The 21,388-nt window shown below is 42.1% G+C and overlaps 1 protein-coding gene across 4 annotated transcripts in view; it reads right to left on the reverse strand.

The window, feature by feature from the left end:
• jag1b (jagged canonical Notch ligand 1b) overlaps positions 1-20,454 on the reverse strand; it is a 43,266-nt gene extending 22,812 nt beyond the window's left edge. Inside the window, exons 1-4 of one of the 4 annotated variants that reach the window (XM_086044467.1) lie at positions 20,351-20,454; positions 10,398-10,609; positions 9,866-10,171; positions 1,893-1,944 (exon numbers count right to left, since the gene is read on the reverse strand). In XM_086044467.1, coding sequence (XP_085900593.1) covers positions 1,893-1,944; positions 9,866-10,171; positions 10,398-10,454 — 415 coding nt within the window. In that variant the 5' untranslated portion in view covers positions 10,455-10,609; positions 20,351-20,454. Of the gene's footprint in view, positions 1-1,892; positions 1,945-9,865; positions 10,172-10,397; positions 10,887-20,350 lie in introns of those variants that run through there. The other 3 variants (XM_086044469.1, XM_086044468.1, XM_086044465.1) reach the window with 3 other exon arrangements.
• Between the last annotated feature and the right edge of the window lie 934 nt (positions 20,455-21,388).

Here is a 21,388-nt window from a genome sequence, read left to right on the forward strand (position 1 = left end):
CACAAATCGCAGAAGATAGCTGATTATATGTAATCAAAGCAACTATGTGTATTGGTGAGCGAGAGTAGTTACAGGAAATGCAAAAAAGAGAAGGCGGCTTTTAATGAGCACTTTAAACTGCTTTTTTTGGCCTCACTCACACTCCCTTACCAACTGTCCCAAGTCGGTTTCCAACTCAGGTTTACAGCTTCATGCTGCCCTTTGCATCTGCTTGGGCCAGGACAGAACCGCAGTCGCCATAAATTATAGTGTGAAGACACCAACGCCGTATTCATTGCTGGAGCGAAAGCCAGTGTGCCCATCAGCACTTTTTCCCTTAGCTCACATAACATTTTTTAAATCGTCTCAAGTCAACCTTTTTCTCCCCCCCAATATTCTCTAATAAGGTCTGACCACATGTTGTTTACAACATTACACCGATACCACACACACAGGCTTTCAGTTCAAACATGAGGGGGTCACGGCTTTGTCAAGAGGACAAGGACTAAGGTAGACCACTGGACTCCACACACACGCACGCACACGCACACGCACACGCACGCAGAGAGTAAACATCTAAACTGAGCCACTGGCGCACAGCACAGAGTCTTCACTGTACAGCACGTACAAGACACGCACACACAACAATTCTTGCGAATCTTTCACCTGGGAGAGAATGAAAAATGTGTCAGAGATGTTATTTACTGCGCGGAGGGGGTTGACCGGGGGGGTGAGTCGCTCCTCTGTGTAGTATGATGCAATGTAGCCGAACCAGAGTGGAAAGGCTGGCTCGCTGTCATTTATTTACCATGTTAGTGGTGCGTATGCGATGGCAGCGGGGCGGTGTTTGAGTAGTGGAATCACAGTGAGCGGCAACATTTCGCAGGGGCTTGGAATCTAGTGCTTCAGCTATGTGGCACTTCTCTACTGAGCAGCGGCCTGCTGTGTCGGGGCTAGCACATCCCCGCTAAGTGTTGCCCCGCTTGAGGCAGAGCGTAAAATAGACGAGACAAATTTGCCAAGGCCACGCTCCAACCCACGACATCACAGCACTCCGAAGATATTAACTTTTGAAAGCAAACGTGGCCGTCCCCCCCCCCCCCCCCCCCCGCATACTTCATTGAAATCTATCTGAAGATTGCCAATGAAATAAGTCGGTACTTCTGACTACGTACGACGATATGAGAATAACCTCCTCGCAGAGGGGCTTCACCAGCACCGAGAGTACACTCAAGGGGGCTCTTCACACCAGTGCCCTAATGGTTCTCTGGGAAGCGCCAAATACGGCAGAAAAGACCGAAACCTTGTTGACCTCATACAAAGAGAGTTGCACAAACAAGCTGGGCTCAAAACTGCCAATAGCAAGCACGCCATTGCCAATGAGCAGTTAACAGTCAGGACAGTAAATCACATCACAAGTGACGCTTCACTGCACATACACCTTCTGAAGCCTACCTTGACTAGCAAGCTAGTAATATAGATCAAGACAACCACCTGCTCCTTCTGTTCCACTTGAGCATGCTGGCATCAGGGCCGGACCAGGGGGTGGCCGGATGAACTCGGCGTTTCACGCCCCGGTGACAGTGAGACTGCGTGACCCAGACCCTGACGGGCAGCACCTGCCATCAGTCATCGGGGCAGAATGCAAACATTTCCACTTGGTTTCTTCTTCTTCTTCTTCTTCTCAACCCCACCCCCCTGCCCCCTTTGCTTTCTCATCTCCTGCCCTCGCGCCTTACATCCACCTGTCAACACACTTTCTTCTTTCAGACACGTGCTCGCCCAGGAGACCTAGTGGAAAGCGGGTGGGTGGGGGGAGCGGAAAAAAAATGACTTCCTTTCCTGACCTTCCGGACGCCATTAAGGACAAGAGAGGTAAAAGAAGGAAATGAGGGGCTCAACATCTTACTCACCGCTGGTCTCATTGTTGAAGTCCAAAGCTTCTACTATCAAAGTGTAGGATCTCTGTAGAAAAGAGAGAAAATGAGATCGTTAGATTTGACGAAAATCTGTATGTACACATCAGAGTTGTTTACTAGCAATGATTAAAATACGGGTTACACAAAGCGCATAAATAAACTTGTTTAAGCTTCACCTCACATTGAGCGCTTCCAAAGCAACAACCTGTTCATCTAACAACAACAGTTTTGTTGATCTGATTAAAGGAGGATAAGCTCGCAGTTTTTTGGGGGGGAACATGACGGACAAAAGCAGACAAACGGCAGGAAAGATGAGCAGACAAACCCTGCAGGAGGGAGTCTGATGCACCGCAACCAAAGCGGCCCCACCCCCCATCCCAATGACCCAGCCGGATGACACGACACAGACTCTACAGTAATGACTTCAACAAGTCATAATAAAATAAAAAGTACACAAAGAGGGATAATACAGACGACCGTGCCAAAAATATGTCTTCGTCTCAGCCACAGAAAGCTTGCTCGCTTTTGAAAACCGATTTTCCCTCCCAAATAAAGTTTTCCACATGTTTACAAAATGTGGCCAGAGATGTCAGCGGATGACTTCCAAAGTTCTGAGAAAGCACGTCTGTTTTGCAGCCTATATGAGATTTGCAATTTCATGCCAATTTAAAACGTGGCGCTACGAAGGCTGGGAAACACCCACACTTGACACTTGTTTTTTTTTTTCTTGTTTTTTAAGATGAGCGTCACAAAAAGACAGCCAGACAAAATAATAACAACCGGGATGATAACTAAAGGAGGCATATGGGAAACAGAAAAAAAAAAAACGCTGCATTATGTCGGGCTTGTCTGCACTCCTGAAGCACGAGGACTGATCAGTGTCGGTAGCTCTCGCACCGATATCAGCTTACACTTTCTCACGAGTCACCACATTCACGAGGGAGCACACAACACGCCTGCGAGTGCACACAACAGCGTCCTCTCACATCCGCAACGGCATGTTTAATAGTCACATTTTCACCCCGACAACTCTTCTTGGAGGCACACGCCGTCGCTATGATGACCTCATGGAGTACACACCTGCTCCGAGGAAAACCCCAGATCGGCTCTGAGCGAGGGCAGAGTGGCAATGAGTCACCCAATTTTTTTTTTCTTTCCCCCCCCTCACTGCTTTGCCCTATTTTGTCAGCCATTAAACTTTCCATCTCTCTGGGAGACATTTGTCTCATCATGTGCCAGCGTCTCCTGCAATCAGAGTGGTTATTTGAAACACAGCACTCATCATCACCATGCTTGGCAGACTCTGACTCACAACTTGGCTGCAAGCGCAACACATGCAGACCAAGTAACAATGGAAATCCAAGACCTAATCAACAACTATCGCCGCCCAGCATGCAGCTACATTATTAGAAAAGAAACTAGGGTCCACTAGACGCCTTTCCCTCCCCACACTAACATTTAACAGCGTTGTTACGCTGGTGTTCCCCTCATGTGTTCTCACTTAGCCTCTTGGATTATAACTCCTATTTTCATCACGGGAGACATTCCGTATCAATTCACCTCAACAACTCTGTTCAAGCTAATATTGTATAGTGCTACATTCTGTGTTAAATATTGCCCACTCGGCATCTATTGCAGCCTGGTCATCCTGGAAGGGGAATTCCCCCCCCCCCCCATCTGTGGTCCCTACTCAAGGTTTGTTCTATGAGTTCTTCCTTGCCCTCTTGTGGGTTTTAGATCAGGGGATGTCAACATTATTTGTCAACCGTGAGCTTGTGAAGCCCTTCGAGACTCTATTGTGATAAAGGGTTAGATACTAAAATACATTTGACTTGACAAACAATAAATGAGCATTAAAGCAATGCTATCGTTAATCAAGGCACTAGGGACGGGCATTTAAATATCCTTGATGACTATTGAGAAAATTAGTCAATTAACATTTATTTTTTTAATGGAATAGGAGAATATCTGACTGCTCTGAAGCCATGTTTTGATGTGTATGTCGAGCAGAAAAATGGTGCCTGGAGGTGTTGAGCTACAGGAGAAGTTTGAATGGATTTCACTCAACTACCTATAGTTGATGTCAGGTTGTTGAATCCCTAGCACCTCTTTTGGATGCGTCCAATTACTGCACACCTTTCTGTCCCAATAGCTTAAAAGATTAATGAACAATTTCATGATCACTTTATAGATTATTATACCAAGCCTTACCAGAGATTGTTAGAATTGATGTCAAGGTTCAAACAATGACACTTGTTCACTTAACTGATCATATTTCGTAGCTTTATCCCTTTTGTACACATTTGTGACACAGCTTTGTCAACGTAAGTGTCCTTTTCAAAAACGGGAAACTCAAATCAACACAGAAACCACGAAGATCACCCATCTCCCAAAAATATCAACATCAGTCATGGTTGCGACATCACCATTGACGTAATTGTGGTTGATATGAGAAACCGGGAATGACTGCTGGATTTTCTATAGTTGACCGTAAAGCAGCTCTGAAACAAATCTCTGGATCTGGTTTTGAAGGATTATCGTATTACTAAAGCACAACAATGGCCAAACCTGAATCTTCCCTGAGGGTGCAGGACATGCACCCCGCACAGAAATCTCCCGGTTCCACTTCCAAAAAAACCACAACACTAAGGGGGATTGTCGTCATGGCGCACAACTTTTGTTTTACTGGCAAATTCCTTTTTTAAGGCCGATCTCCAACACACCCTTCTCTTTCATGACTGAGGACTTGCCTCAACATGGAGACAAGAGAACTGTGCCGCCATAGATTCACACTACTTTTACATGCGAGTACTCAGACCTCTTGTACAAATAAGAAAGAAGCCTGCAAAATTAGGCTTCATATTTACCTATGGTAATTTCTTTAGGATTTGTTAAGACACACACACCAAATATTGCCACAACTGGAGCCAAATCTTGATGTAATCCAACATTGGGTTCTAACTGAAGGTTGGGGAAAAAAAAAAAAAAAAAGTCTGGCGCCAGGTAACATTATTCATTAAAAACAGATGCCTTTATAAACTGATCGGCCCTTTGCCAAAGACCCACCAGGACGATCCAACATGAATCACCCTTTAAGGCAGAAAAACAAAATCACACAACTCCAAATTTTGTGAGGTGTTGTATTTAAGAAACAACTTGACATTCATCTTTTTTGTTCATTCCAAAAGTTTCCTTTAATTTGAGTTACAACACATGATATTTTGGTAAAAAAAAAAAAAAGAAAAATTACTATTCTTCCCAAAAATGACTCTGACATGCATTCTAGACAAGTGAGTGATTTGTTCTCTTTTCTGAATTTTAAATTTTTTGTTTGGAAAATAACGGCAGCTGTGGCATAAAATTGACAGTACCCACTACGGTCTATGCTGTCCAATTAAAAGAAAGTCTCCAAATGTGCTGTTTATTTAGAAGTTTTAAGCCAAATTCTCACATTTGTGTTTGTTATTTTTTTTTATCGCGGAGATACTTTCCATCGAACAATGATAGTGTGGATACAAACATGAGCAAAGTGCTGTGTGAACAACATCAGCAGTAACTCAATCTGAAGTAACTTTACCATTAATGTAGTTCCAGATCAAATAAATGCTTGCTGAAACCAAGATAGGGAACAGGTCCTCACTCCATCACACCATAACTCGGAGGCCGTTATCTGCTTGTCTGCCATTGCCAGGTTCACTTTTCCCAGACTCCAGCTGACTCCGAGCTTGTCTTTGAAGTGCAGCGTGCATGCTCCCGAACAAAGTGAGTGAGTGTGGCCATCTTATCTTTCCTGGCCAAACAGCCACTATCCAACAAGACAAGTTACATACCGTGAGCAGCCAAGAACACTCCAGTTCAAATCACAAAAAACATAACGCAAGTCTCACCGCGAAGGGGATTTTTCCTGAATGCTAATACTGCTCTTGGAGCTAGCTGATATACCCTCCCAAGGAAGTTTATTGGAATAAAAACAAGCTAAGTCTTACTGCTCACAGCCAAATGACAAAATAAAGGCAAGGCACAAGAGATGAGAAAAGTCCGGCCTCAGAGGAAATGTAAGCGGTTGTGACAAAGACATGTTGACCTCCTCTATCAGTTTTCCTGAGTCAATCGCTTCGGGAGCCTGAGATCAAACCAATGATTGAGGCCACTGAGTAACACGCATTGTTTGTCATTACATTCAGGCTCAGTCACAATAAGGCAACTCCGAGAATCACCCACTAAGCCGACGATGGCACTGATGGCCTGGCAGGAAGGAATGTGTTGTTTGCGCAGAGATTTTCATCACAAAGACTTGGGAGGAAGACAATGTTGTACAATCAGCAGCTTACTAAACATCCTGCCAAGGTATTTCAACTGGCATGGGAGAATGAAGAATCTTTCCTTGTGCCAAGGAAAACAAAAACGCCGCGCAAGGGACTCCAAAGGCCATCCAGCCCTGAACCCAAGAGGAAGAATGAAAGCCATATAAACGACTGAACCAAAACAAGCAGCGTCGCCCTCGGTCCACCGTGAGGGTCACTGGGCTTATTGGGAAACAAAAACAGCTGAACCCAATTAAAACAGGTTGTTTTCTATGCACGTTTCTATCCAGTTTGAAGCGACCCTGTGAAGCGGCTATTATGTAACTGTCACAACACCACCAGCACACTTTCAAAATGACCTGGCCAACAGAAAGATTTTACTCTTATACTTGAGTCATTTGCACTTGAGCACCACATCAGAGCAGCCTATAGAAAACAAACATATCATTACTCCCCCCACTTGCCAGAGGTGGCCGCACTCAAGGTTGAGCCCACTATTGACGGACTAGTCCCACTTCATCAATCACTGAAATGCCAAAACAAGACTGAGAGACATTGCGATACAGCAGAAAATGACGCTATAATTAAAAGAATGATTACGCAGTAAAGTCGACTGAACAGCTTTGAAATATTACCTTCTCTTCCAACCGTTTAACGATTAATGAAAAATATCCTGTATTTGCACGAAACTCTAATGCTTATTCCACAAAGTTTTCTGGCAAAGATTTATTTTGGCAACATACAAACTAGCGATGAGCATGTTAGTCTACTCAATTATACTTGTCATCGAATAAATTGGAGGTACTGTATAGTATAGTATTCTTTGACCCGAGTAGGAAATACCGCCAAAGCAACCATTTGAACACCTGCACTCAGCTAATCCAATCAGGTCTTTTTTTACTGTATTGATATGGACCAACATGCTGAGGAGATTTCAGAGGCAAGATTCCAGTTGGCCTGCGAGCCGACATCATCACTGCTGAGTCCACTACAACTGCTTCCTGTTGCTTGTCCTGCACTGGCATTAGAACTGCACTGCCGCCATTGTGCTCAGTAATCCTCACGGTAGTCACCGGGGGTACGCCATTGTCCCGCAGCCATACACGCAGCGAGGGTCCGGCTGGCTGGGCTCGCGCACTGAATGAAAGGGCGGCGTAAAACGGTCGAATCAACACGGGGCAGCATGGCAACTCTTGTTGAAAGGCGTCCAGCCGATGGCATGCAGCTGGATGCTTGGCTCTCACCCTACCTGATCTAAGCACATGTGTGCAGCCTCATTAAGTGCAGCAGTTGCTGTGGGTGGCAAGGTTAAAGTGATGAAATGCCTGGGGTCCAACCGAGCGTGACTTAAACAAAGACCCTGCACGGACAAGAGGCCAACTTCATGCAGCTCTGAGAGAAAACGAAGGGGTGGAGGGGGAGACTTCATGAACCCGAGGTTCCCACCATCCTGAATGCGCCGCACTGCTATCCGTTCACAGCAGCCAATCAACTGATGAAAAGTGTGATATCATACCTAGGCTGACAATTGTAGATGTGCACTGAGGTAAAGCATTTTTTTTTTTTTTCAAGCTATGGATGAGAGAAGTCAAAAGGTTCGCTTAGCTTTTGAACGGTTCCTCCGGAAAAATGCATCTATTCCCAAAAGCGCTTCACTCGAACAGGAAATGCACTGGAATTCAAACCATATTTGGCCTCATTTGAATACAGAACCAAAACGAATGTTGCCTTTGTCTGGATGCATTTCAATGACCCTCCAATTGAATTCCAACCTCTAATACAATGAATCTGGCACTGAGATGCCCATTACCTCAGTGTTACCATGAAGGGGGCCTAAACAGAGACAGACATTTGTCTTTATACCTTTAGGAATCCTCAGTTGGAATAAAGAAATGTCACAAAGGCCACTAAACTCTACCATCAACTACTTATGTTGTCCTTAATCAGCCATACTCATCACAATTAGCATAAACAACAGTATCCTCAATGAAGAGGAACAGGGTATCCGCCGAGACTTTTATCAAGAAGAATCTACCAAAAAAAGGAAAGCAGGACAACTTCCTCAAGCTCAAGAGGTATATTGAAATTTGAAGGTAAAGTCACTTTGTGGTTTTAGTACTTGGTGGTAGCTTGTGTCATCAATCTGTCAATTTCAGTCAAATGGTACTAGACTAAAACGAGGGCAAAAGGATGGGGGGGGAATGTGTGAGGCGCCAGGAGATATCAAATAGCACGTAACCCTGCTGAGAACATTGTTTAACTGACTATTAGATCGCAGAAAATGTCTCTTTCTGCCTTCAAGTAATAACTTGCTGCTGAAACACGCACAAAAAAGTATGTGAGAAGGAACCATGCAGTCTTCCATTTCGCTCATAATGTGACTCTTCGTGTGCCAATGACATGCGCAGTGCTCAACAAGCAAACAAAAAATAAATCCACCACATGCACCTCGATTGAGACAAAAATAGTTTTGATGTAATTGGACACACATACATAGAGCCACTGGTCCTTTCACCCATCAGGCCGCGCAAGTGTGTGTGTGTGTGTGTTGAGTTGTCTGCGGGCCAAGCTGTGGGGCCAGTCAGTCTGTGCAGTCAACATTCAAATGCACTCCAGCATGGCAAATCATCTTGCACAAAGCTACAACATTCCCACAGGCCGAGCTGTGAGAAAGAGCTGACACTTGAGGAAACCAGGAATTGAGGTTTTAATGTTTTTAACATGTCCAGCTTCCAGGGAGGAAGAGGATCGACACGGCACTGGAAAACCAATGTTGTTCTTTTAACAACAAATTGCATGTGATTGCTGAGAAATGCTATCCTGCGGCCAAAATACCAGACAAAGAAAGTGCTGGTTACACATTGCTGTATATTATAGCAACTCGCAGATTTTTTTGGGGGCATTGTTGATTGTTACTATACATGAATACATCAGAGCACTGTGATTTTCGATCAACGTGTGCTCTGTGGGAAATGATCAAACTTCACCCCATTGGTCTAAAAATGATTTACTCATCTATCTATGCCAGTGACATATAGTGACAGATTTAAATGTTCTTCCACTAGATGGCAGAATACATAGCCTGAGTATCGACTTTAAATTACATTTTTGTAAGGTGGTGTGTCTTGGGACTTCTTCGAATGTAAATACATGCCTTGGCTCACTAAAGGCTGGGACACAATATAGGAGCACTATCAGAGAATCTTATTAAAAGTCTTGAGATCTTCTGGCGACTACTTCTAAGCCACATCACTGCATTTTTTATTGCAAGGAAAACTCCCAACTATTCAGAAGCAGCCCTAAATTACAACACCATTACTCATCCTTAAAATCAAGCGAAAGAACTCTAAGAGGAGCAAAACTTTTGATGCACATGACATTTGTCAGAAATAAGATTTCATGCTATCTAAAAAGAAACTTGAAGCAGCAGGCTGTCAGCCTAAGGCCTTCTTGGAGGAAAAATACCGCTGCACCTGGTTAATTGGTGCAGATAATGGGACCAGGGGGGTCCTTCCTCACCGCATTCACATTGTTGTGCTTTCTTGAGAAGCAAGTGATTGACAGACAGTAATTACACACAATTGCCTTGTAAACAATACCCCCCACCCCCATATATATAAATATATATATATATATATATTTTTTTTTTTTCCTTCAACTCACCGGCCAGGCGAAGCTGAAGGGCAAAACTATCCTAGCCTTGTCATTCCTGACCGAGCTCCTAAAAGAAAAGGTATTCCCTCCGAGGACAGGCGTAGATCCCATTCCGAAACTGCACGGCCCCGCCGCTGAAACCCTCGACTGGTATTCCTTGAGGCAAACTTTAAAAAAGGTACGACACTCTCCCCGTGTGCATTTGGTATCCGCCGTGCTCCTCGTGCCGTGGCAGCACGCGCCGCTCAGCAACTCTCCGTTCGCGTTGTGCGTGGACAAGATTTGCAACTCGAATTGTCCCGATCCATCTGACACCTGTTGACGACAAAGCAGCGCCATATTAGAGAAGTGCTAGAAAACTCTCAAAGGGATTGTTGTTTTCCAATTAAAAAAAAATGTTGTTGCACGCCGTTTGTCATGTTAGCATAGCCACATTAAAGCGACAATCAAAGTATATGAACGCAGCTTGAACCGCGTGACCCTTCTCATGCATACATGCCCACCCTCCCCAAAAGAGGAGCCCCACACTACCGTTACGTACCTTTAGGAGAAAGGGGAGCAAAAAGGCAGCAAGGACGACGACCCGTCTCCAAGTCATGCCTGCGGACTGAGGTGGCCCCTGATCGAACTACACGTCTGGCCGACACTCGGCACCACGGCGCTCCGATTTGAACATGCACGACACGCCAGAAACACGTCACGATTCAAGCCGAGCACGGGATCCTCTTCCCTCGCCGTGTCCCGCGTTTCGTCCTTCCTCGTCCGGGGAGACAAGATTCCACTTGTTAGTGAAGAAAGTTGGCGCAAAGACAAGCCATGCGGCGGTGCGCGTTTTCTGACTGCCCGACTGACGCACTGACTGACTTGACTGAGAACTGGTGAGAGGAATGAAGCAGCCTGCACAAGTTCAACCGAGAGGGAGTGTCTGTGTGTGCGTGTGTGAGTGTATTACACGGTCTTCCTCCACCCTTAACATATTCATGAGCGACACGCAGGGCCCGCCCATCGCCTTTCCGACGACGAAGATTGCAAACCGCCAAGGTTGGCCTTTTGAAATCAACACCCGCCACGATGATACGCTTTGTTTTAACCACCAGAGGTACGTGTACGTGCAGCAAACCAAAATTGTGCTCGAGTCTACCATTACTTAATATTATGACTTCTCCAAACAACCCAAATGATAGTATTCAATGAAAAATGACTCAAGTACTGAGTAACTGGTGGGTAACTTCCAGATTATTTTTTTAAATCAGAGCATGAACATCACATTGACAAAATAAAATAAAATAGGACTGTTCAATTTCAAATATTGGCCAACAGTATCACTGTAAAGCAATAATGAATTAACTTTATTAAACAACACAGATTAGGGCATATTTACCCACCAAAATTGTCATAAATTCACTTCAAATTCATTAAACACGGAATCTGTTCTCTCAAATTCAAAATTGAGTTCTTGGAGGCTGAAATGTTGATATTTTTAATGAGCAGACACAGACAACAACACATGACATAGCTGTGGGTTTTTCTTTTATAATCCATCCATTCACCCATCCATATTCTTAACCACATCACACAAACATATACGCTGTGCACAGACTGAGTGCAGTCATTTGATTGCCTGGCTGTGGTTCATTGGTCAAATGGAGTTCAACATCACTAGTACTTGCACTGAATTGGCGACAGTCATGTGACCAAACCAAAATAGGCAAGCAATAAGTACCTTTAGATGATAATAAAAGTCGTGAGAGAAATGTAAACACTCTAAAACAGTAAAAATATTTTTTCTTCTCACAAAAAATACTCAAGTAAACCTATATACAGTATATAATAAACATATGTTTCATTAAAACTATTCTGACAAATGCAATTGTTCCAAAAAGTTTAGTAAAAATAATTAGTAAATATTGTGTAAAGAAAGACAGTTGTAATATTATGAAAATATTAGGTCCTACTGCTGTTTGACTTTAGGAATGAAAATTTGCCTTTGGTATTGAAATTAATGGCTATAATGATGGATTTAGGCTCCTCATATTGTGGAAGGAAGCAGACCCCAAAGTATTTGCGGACTACCTCATAAACACAGCAACTCATATTGGAGGCTGCCCACATTGACAGATCAGACACAAAACATTCTGCACACTTTAAAGTCCTGATAGGGATAATTTGATACTAATGTACTGAGTATTTTGTTTCATTCCCATAAAATTGTGACTTAAATCTAAAAAAAATAAACAACTGCTTTCAAATGTACTACTTTGCTCTCGTAAGATTACAACTGTGCTTCTGAATGTCGTTACCTGTTGTGTTTGTAAATGCTTGTAGGTGTTGTCTTTGCTTGTGAAGTTGAGTTGCCTTGAGTACGAAATGTGCTGTATAAATAAAACTGCCTTGCCTTCCTTTAATCTTGTAGTGTGTTTTTCTTAGGGTGGCGCTAATACTCCTTCATCATAACCACACTGACCTGCATTGCAAGAAAAATCAGCATCAAGGCCAGTGGCTTTGTGAAGGGCTTTTTGATAGATGAAGAGTATCCTCGTCATCTGTTTGGGCGGTACGAGCCTTGGAGCAAATGCATTGAATTCCATGAATGAAATAATCAGAATGCCTGCTGAATTCTTGCATTTTTTTTTTTTTTTTTTTTTTACTGGAATGTCTTTTTTTTTTTAAATGCAGTGAAAAACAAGCTGGGTGTACATGTTCATTGTTCCACAGTCCAAACATTCTGCATAATCTTCCACAATTACAGTACAAAAATGGATGAATTTACCATTGTTCAATATAAAAAGAATTGGCGAAAGATATTAGTGCACCTTTGTGGAAGCCTTTTTGTAAAAGAGTGATTGCAGCCAGGTGAATCTTTTGGAGAAGCTCATACAGACAAGAAGATGGCAACCCGCTCTCATCCTGTGGTTAGTGGTTAGTGATTTGTGTGAGGCAATTACACAGGTCAGTCAGTGGGTCACAAAAAACGGAAACACACTTGGGAGCTACGGTGGACTGTATCAATCAGTAACCATGTCGAGTTTCACCATCACACTTTACTGCTCTTTATGAGGGAGTCACACATCTCCTTTGTACATTTCTACCACAGAAGCTCCAAACGATCTCAAGAACCACATTGTTGTGTGAATAATGTTCCCACTAATGCACTGTGACATTTTTCGTGGTATCGGAGAATAAAGAAAAGGTGTGGGGCAAAAATAACAAATAATAATTAACAGCAGTTTTATCTTTGTGCTGATAGGAAAATTAAATGAACCTGTTGTTTTGTTCTTTTCTTTAAAATTTCATCTTAGTGACAGCATCTCTTAACATTCACAGGCAAGAAATGAAACGCATGGGGATTTTTCAATGATACTTGAAATCTGCAATGCCCAAAGCTGAGGAGTTCTATCAATTTCTGTTCTGTATCCTCTGGCATTGTAGTCCTCAAGAGTTTTATTGTCCAGCATTTTGACTCCAGAAAAACATCATGCAATCTGTATTTTCAAAAGGGAAGAGCCGCCATCAAAAGATCAGCTTTGTTTTTTTGTTTTTTTAATATACAATAAGTTCCAAAGTTATCATTGCAAAAAGAAAAATATTGTCATTTGCGATGGCCTGCAAGAATTGAACTAAATGTTTATTATTGGTCATAGCATAAGATTTCTTGAAACCTATGTGAATTCAAAGAGTAGCGCGCTCATTCCATCACTTTAAATCACTGCTGTCAATATCTAAATGCCACATTTCCTGTGGTTGAACTTCAAGATGAAAGGTATCGCTTGCTCACTGCCCGCCAGAGCTGATAGACATCTCAGGTTACAGGCCTCATTGAAACACTCCGTCTGGGTAATTAGGGTTAATTGGAGAAGTTTTAAACCCTGGGGGCCATTTTTTTTTTCCCTTGACGGCAAAAGGCAAATTTGAGTCTGGAATGGGTGTGTGCGTGTGTGTTACGATCCCATGACCTGCCCAGAGGTGATGCTTTGGTTGGAATGATAATGACGAGATGTTGTTGGAGATCAATGTGGAAAAAATAATTATACAACAAAAAAAAAAAAAATAAATAAAATCCAGATTGTTAAAATGACCCTTGCTCCTTATTCCCTTCTTCCATCTACTTCCAGAATGGTAGTCAAGCAGCGTCCCGTTAAGCATGGTGGAGAGCAGGGTTTCTCCTCTGAGGCCATGGTGCTAATCTCCTGCAGCCATAATGTGATTATGGTAATGATCACACAAATGACCCCTGGGCTTTGGGAGGGAGGGGTCGGGGGATCCGTGGTTCACGCATCCTCACACAGGCACTGTGGCCCGGGCCACGCAGGCGAGACCACCAGACTGATCCTGTCCTGGTGGCCCTCTCCCGTCCTTCTGTCCTCGCTGAGCTTGGAAGAGTGGTGTGAATGAGCAAATACATTCCAGCCGCCAACAAAAGAGCTGAACAACCACGAGGGAGATGGATATCCTTTGTTGTCTGACACTCAATGCCGTATTCCAATCCAATTACCTCAGCCTTTTGCAATCCGTCCCGTCGCCATGCTAAGCATTGAAGCCCTGTCTGAATTCAGACTCGGAACCTGAACTAGAGTTTGGTGGATTAGATACCCAGAGAATGTTCCCCTTCCCCTACTTTGAACAACTTTCGTTCACCAAATGTGATGGATGCAGAATTACACCATAGTCTGTCTTTCATCCAAATTTGATTTGGGCTACATAATACCAAAGTTAGCCTGTTTTGGTTATGACAGAGTTTTTACAACTTGGTTATTTTTCCAAAACAAAACTTCATGCAGTTAATGCTTTGAGAGAGCAGCTGCATTGAGAAGGTTTGAAAAGATGACATTACAGTACAGCGGGTTAGGTTGAGAGCAGAAGATTAGATGTTTGTTGATTTAAAGTGAATTTAATTGCTGTGAGTGTCATGTCGGTGACTCATGTTGTGTTTATTCTTGTTGTCTTTGCCTTTTTTGTTCCCAAAGGGTCATCATTTATGTAATTTTAGCAATGACCACACTTAAATGGATATTAAAAAAAAAACAATTCCCACACCAGAGTTAAACAAAGGTGCACTAATGCTGTTTTGAGAAAAATCACTGTTTACAATGAAGGCAATTTTGCTGGAAGTCAAGCAAAGAAACAAAATAGTGCCTAAAAGCAAGCAAAAGCGTTGTCATCAATCAGACGCAAAAAGAAAGTCTTTTGGAAAATGCATATGAATGACAAGGCCATTTTAAGGAAAATGGGACTGATAATAATGAGTTTAAAAAAACAACAACAAAAAAACGTTGACCTAAATGGCACTTGAAAAAACATGACCTCTTGCCTTGAACTGTTTCAAATTAACTAGATTAGTTTACTCATAGGGCTGCCCAAATCTGATAGTGATATCAGATATCGTTGAGCCAAAAAAAAATGACGGATTATATCGGACCGTATCCAAAATCTCTTATCTGTGCACTCCAATAGTCCGATTCCAGCACTAATACCCAGCAGCACCAGGATCCTGCATCCAAGCCCACATGATCACAACAAGGGCGTGTGCTAAGTTGCTATCAAAGTAGCAAGGAGTATGAGTTATGTCGGCCATGTGGCAGTATTTTTCGTTAAAAGTCCAAAGACGTTGCAGTTTCTTGTGGTGGAAGAGAACTAGTGAAGTGTAACGTGACCAAGCGCATTGAAGCGGCATAACAAAAAACAGCATGAGAATTTTCACAACACCGCAGAGTTGAAGAAACAAACCTCTTGCTCCCCCAAGAAACCAACACCCTCCAAAACATTTGCAAAGCAAAAAGGCAGTGCTTAATGTTGGGTTTAAATGCTTAATTGAGCACTTCAAGCCACACTAGATTCTTTCTATCCTCCACTCACTGTCAATGAAACTCTGTCACAGATGTTTAAGAAGTTAAGTCTGTAGCTGCACAGAAAACAATTGGAGTGAACTTTGTTAAGTGTGATTATTCGACTCAATGGGATAATATTCTTACAGTATGTTTAAGTTAAACAGTGGTTATTTTGTACTTTAAGAAATATATTATTTGTTTTCATTGCATTTGTTGAGGTAATTTTTCAGGATTTTGCAATTTGATTTTCAGAATTGATTTGATTCAATTGTGGTACATTCGTAGCCTGGACCAGCTCTGAGTATTGGTAGTGTATTGGAAGTTGAAAAAGTTGTATATGGTCATCCGTACATTCACTGCATCTTCAAAATATGACCAGATCTGCATTGCATAAGGATTACGTTGCACTTCTATTATAAATTTGTCTGTACATTACTATGACAAAACATTTACCAAATAGCAACAGGAATAGAAGAAACGTGCATAAATGTATGTCCAAAATCACTTCTTTATCACTTTTTGGATGAGTGTTTCAATTAAATATTGAGCGGCAGCTAGACCAAACGAATGTGAAGTATTGACTGTGGCTCATCTCATAGCTTCTGTTGCCCCCTCGTCTGGAATTCTGCATGACAACAACAGAGCCGTCGCTTTGATTGGACGAAGGCTATGCCTAGGACCCCGCCTCCCCAACCCTCCACCACCATGTGATTCTAGAATGTTTTTATTCCGTGTTGAAGGACAGAAATTATTGTGTGATTATTTTCTGCTACCATAGCTAGCTAAAATGCATTACTTCCGGTCCGTCAGTTCTGGTAGGTCATTTTTGGTAGGTTATTTTTGGTGCACCAGCACGGCAATCTAACTCTACACTAAATATCAAAGATAAAATACTGAAAAATACAGCAAGATGTCCGAGGCGCTGATTGGCTTAATCAGCATTTTCGTATCTCATCTAGTATTGGCTTCAGTTAAAATGACTTAAAAAACAAAGTTACGCACTGTGGCTTTAAAGTTTAGATGCGTTTGAACCTGTTTTCGAAGCGGAGGCCCGGCCGGTGTTTCCAAATCGCATTATCAATCATGGGAATCAGTTCCAAGTTGCCAACAACGCTTCATTCACCAAGGCCTTGTGATCATGTGATAAAGAAGCGTGTATACTGTGTGCAGGTGTGTATGTGAGTGTGTGTGTGTGGGGGTGTATAGGCGTGTGTTTGCGGGTGTGTGCGCAACTGGACAATACAATTGTCAAATGTGACAATATTTCAGATGGGAGGATACAGCCAGTTCAAGTAAAGAGATTAGAGGCATCATACTATCTGAGTGAGACGAGCCAGCATGTGTTACTCTGAGGTTCAGTGGATCAGAACAGTGCTCTCTTCAAACAGGATATTGACTTAACGTGACTACAGTCAATTACCCGGACTTCCTATCTGGAGGAGGTGACACTGATAAAAGTCTTCCTCTCTTTTGTCCCTGATTGTTGGTCACAGTTCACTACGGATAATGCAGCCCCGTCGTGTCAACAACATATATCGGACTCAGCATAAAAAAATAAATAAATAAATACCGTAGTCTTTCCCTCTTCAAACTCAAATGTGTGGCCAATGGATTTGTAGGGAGGAACTAGAACATGTACTTAAATCCTGTCAAATATACCATCACTGCCAGCCTCCGAGGAAAAAAATGAATGCTGGCGACGTCTGACGTCCTATGCTGCATGACGTCGTGCTTTTTCCATGACACATTTCAAGATTGCTTCCAAATGGACCTGTCAGTGTGAATATGGGCGACCCATGCATTTCACTTTTCTCTAAAGTAAATAAGATTTGCTGGTTCTCCCACACATGGATAGAAAATGGGCTCATGGACCAAGAATAAGTCTTGAGATAGAACAGGAATTTGCTTGCTGAAATGTGTTTTCATGTCCAATCATCTGAGTGTTGAGTGAGTGAGAAGGTTGGACTGATGTTATTTTTGGGCAAGTTTGCAGATAGAAAGCCACAATGGCACAGGGAAAGTGCTTGTATTTCCATCATACACAACAGGCCACAACTTTACTATCAGCCTTTATTATTGTGGTTGCAGTTTGCAGCAGTGTAGATCTGCACTGCCATCATACTGAGAGTAAAAGTATGTCGAATAAGAGTAAACATTGCTAGTGTTAGATATCATGAAATGAATCATTCTCTGACTGTCAATCCAAGTGACAAAATCAGAATTGGTTTGCACTTGCATTTAATATTATTCGACTGTGCAAGCGGTCATAAGGTTGTGCCGTTTTATATGTAATGTGAGTAAGAGGAAAATTAACTTAACTTCATTCGAAAATGACTCACATCCTCACAGTTTGAGTCAGAATAAAGACTACTGTGACTGTGAAACCAATTAGCTAATTTTTAGATATACTGTACCGTACTGTATTTACTGAGTCAACACACAGTCAGTAAAATTATCAACTGAGGCACAGACAATGCTCAGTTTGTGCTGCAGAGAAGCAGAACCATCACAAACATGAAACAATGCGGCAACAACTCATTTACAAGAAACATGCCTAAGCTGGAATCCACCTCACTGGAGCGTGTCACCTACCTGTTAATGTTAAACTAATGAGCCCATTTCCATCCCCATTGTGGTCAGGCAGTTAGTGTAAAGGCTCCGGCGCATGATGTAAATCACCAGTGAATGTTGGCATTCCTTAAAATAACTTCATGATGTTCGTTTGCTTTGCCTGCTGAGTGATGGACGAGGATGTCAGTGAAAATGTTGGCAGGAAAGAAAACTTTCAGCTAAAAGGACCCGTTCTCAGGATGTTGAATTGTTTACTTTAAAGCAGCTAAACTAATGTATTGTTTGTGTGACTGTGTGTGGTTGTGGGTGTGTGTGTGGGAAAACATGCACACATATTACTATAGTACATATTATATTATTATTTTATGATTATGATTTTTCTCATTATTATGAACACCTGATGTCATAGAGAAAAAAAAACAAGGGCAGGATTCAGAATCAGCGCCTGATAATCTTCATAATCTAGAAAGGTTTACTTGCATCTCTGATTAAAAAACATGATTAATTATTTATATATATATATATATATATATATATATATATATATATATATATATATATATATATATGACTCATAATTGATCATAAATGTCAGCATTTCACAGTCGATGTGCCACAGGAGTGTTACACCTCTTTTTTTTTTGTCTTCGCCACGAGTTTAAAAACCAGCAGAATTTACTTGTAAATCTGTCAGTTGCTGCAATATTTTCCACACAGCATGACAAATAGTACACAGTCAGTGCACAAGTGGATGTTGTACATACCTCAACATAATGCAGTGTGTAATTATTTTTGAAAATGTCTGTTTGGCTCCTCTGATTATAGTCGGAGCACCGCTAACTCTACTTTGGTAGCTAAAAAGAAAAATAATGGCATGACATCTTGTTGACTCAGCAGAATTTGATTAGACTTCAAACAAAATGTAATCACACAAGACAAGTGGGAAGGGAACTATTTCAAAGAACAGAAAATTATACCCGAGTAGGCTATAGTAGTGTATGATAAACTTCCAATATTGTTGTCATTGTTTTAGATCTGAACACGGTTAACATTTATTATTTTCCAGATACAAATGTCTCACTAATGTGCAGTTAACCGCATTGACCACACAATCCTGTTATTAAGAGTATAATCTTTTGAATGCTATTGATTATGTGCTCTACTACGCTACATCTGAGACATTGGAATGTTGTTGATGATGATGATGCCAATGAAATAATGTAATTTACCACATGTAACACATGAAGCTTTGAATGGGATAATGAGAGAGTTTTGCCATGTGAGCTAGGGTCAGAAAAAGAAACCTCTCTATGGCTGCCTCATATGCCTTTGAAGGAGTGTCATTTTGCAGCAAACTGGCATCGCTGCTTGGATTGATCATCTTCTGGTTACAACACACTAAGGACCTCATTTACAAAACGTTTAGGTGTGCAAAAGCGGGCGCACACCTAATTGCACATACAAACCAATGTGGAAGCTAACTGGGCGCACCTAGGATTGCATATGCAAAATGCGCAAAATTGCTGTGCAGTTACTTTGCGCATTCTGGGAGGGGTACATTCAAACAATTTAGCTTGCACAATGTGATTCATCAAACGAACCACAGCTCTGCATTTTACAAAAAAATTGCGGACCGTTTAGTAATCGCCTATTGGCCGGTCCGACTATCATTTTAATCAGGCTTCTGTTAGCATCTCCGACTATCAACTTCGGAACACCACACCCAACCCCGGGTCCCGGCGCGAGATCGACAAATGAGAGTATGCGTGGATTTACCATCATCGCATCATCTCAGCCTCACCCGACATTTCCCTTGTTGAATCTGATGATGACACCTGTCTCATCCACGCTAATAAACGAGCGGCATTGTTGAACAACGTTCTGTTTGGAAACTCATAACGTTATTCAGAATGGGCCGTTCAGTTTGTTAGAGTCAAGCTGGATAGCGGATAGTAAACGGCTGTGATCACAAGTTGTGAGAGGAGCGCGCTCAGCCACCCGAAAAGCACGATGCATTCAGCACAAGGACGACAAAACATTGTCAAATAAAATGTTGTGTTTGTTAAAGTGTTTGTTTAAGTTTGTTAAAACAGCTTACCTTAACTAGAATCCCGTGTTGCATTTCATCCAAAGGTCCTTGTTGATGTCGAAATCCAAAGTTAATTTGCCATGATTACCTCCAGTGACTAAGCCTCTTCTTCTTCACGTCCCCTCAAAATAAAAGAGAAGAAGAAGACAACAATGAAGAAGAAGAAGAAGAAGCCGCCACTACACAGAAGAAGAAGAAGAAACAGGGTGCTCTAACAAGAGCAGAAGTATGACACTCTTTTGCTTCGCACAACAACAACAAGGGTTTAAAAGTGCATTCATCCTTGAGGATTGTACTTTCGGCTAAAATGCAAGCGAATTTTAGGATAAAATGTAAAATAGACGATTACATAGACGGGTAAAACTTAAGACTATCCTTCGTCCGACAATTTTTTAAAGTTTCCCGTCTATCGTTTATCGCCTACAAAATGGGCGTCCGTCATAGGCGGATATAGACAGACCGGTCCGTCACATCGGCGGAATTCCCAGCTCTGTGTATTACAATGTCTGACTTGCGTTTTTAAAGGTAGGTAAAAACCGGCGTGCAAAGCAGTTGCAAGAGGCAGGGTGAACATTTCCTTCATGGAAGGCCACAAACAAGAATTAGCGGAATACGTCGTCTGTTCAGCAATGCAATTTTAACATCTTCACAATGATCTAAGGCCTGACGTGGAGACGGTCACAAGAAGTCATGCCATATCACTGATGAAAAAACTCCTTTCAACTCTATATTACTGCTCATCTGGTTCATTTTAGTTCACTGTGACAATTGGTGCTGGCCACATCCAGAGCAATGTTTCGTGCCTGCTTTCTCAAGTTTAAAACTCAAGGTTATGCAGGATGGACACATCCAAATGCCACACACTCAGGACAAGTCAAACAAAACATGACACAATGTCATTTGAAGCTGAAGTAGGCAACTTTAAATTTGAAAAAAAAAATAATAATAATAATAAATGCACACATTATCTCTGACTCGCCAGGTTGGGAAACCCTGGTCTACATTCAACTGTGTCACTATTGAATGTCATTAGCTTGTCCGGGTGTA

The sequence above is a fragment of the Filicampus tigris genome, chromosome 11 (assembly GCF_054856515.1).
Source record: "Filicampus tigris isolate MCC_2025a chromosome 11, RoL_Ftig_1.0, whole genome shotgun sequence".
Lineage (NCBI taxonomy): Eukaryota > Metazoa > Chordata > Actinopteri > Syngnathiformes > Syngnathidae > Filicampus > Filicampus tigris.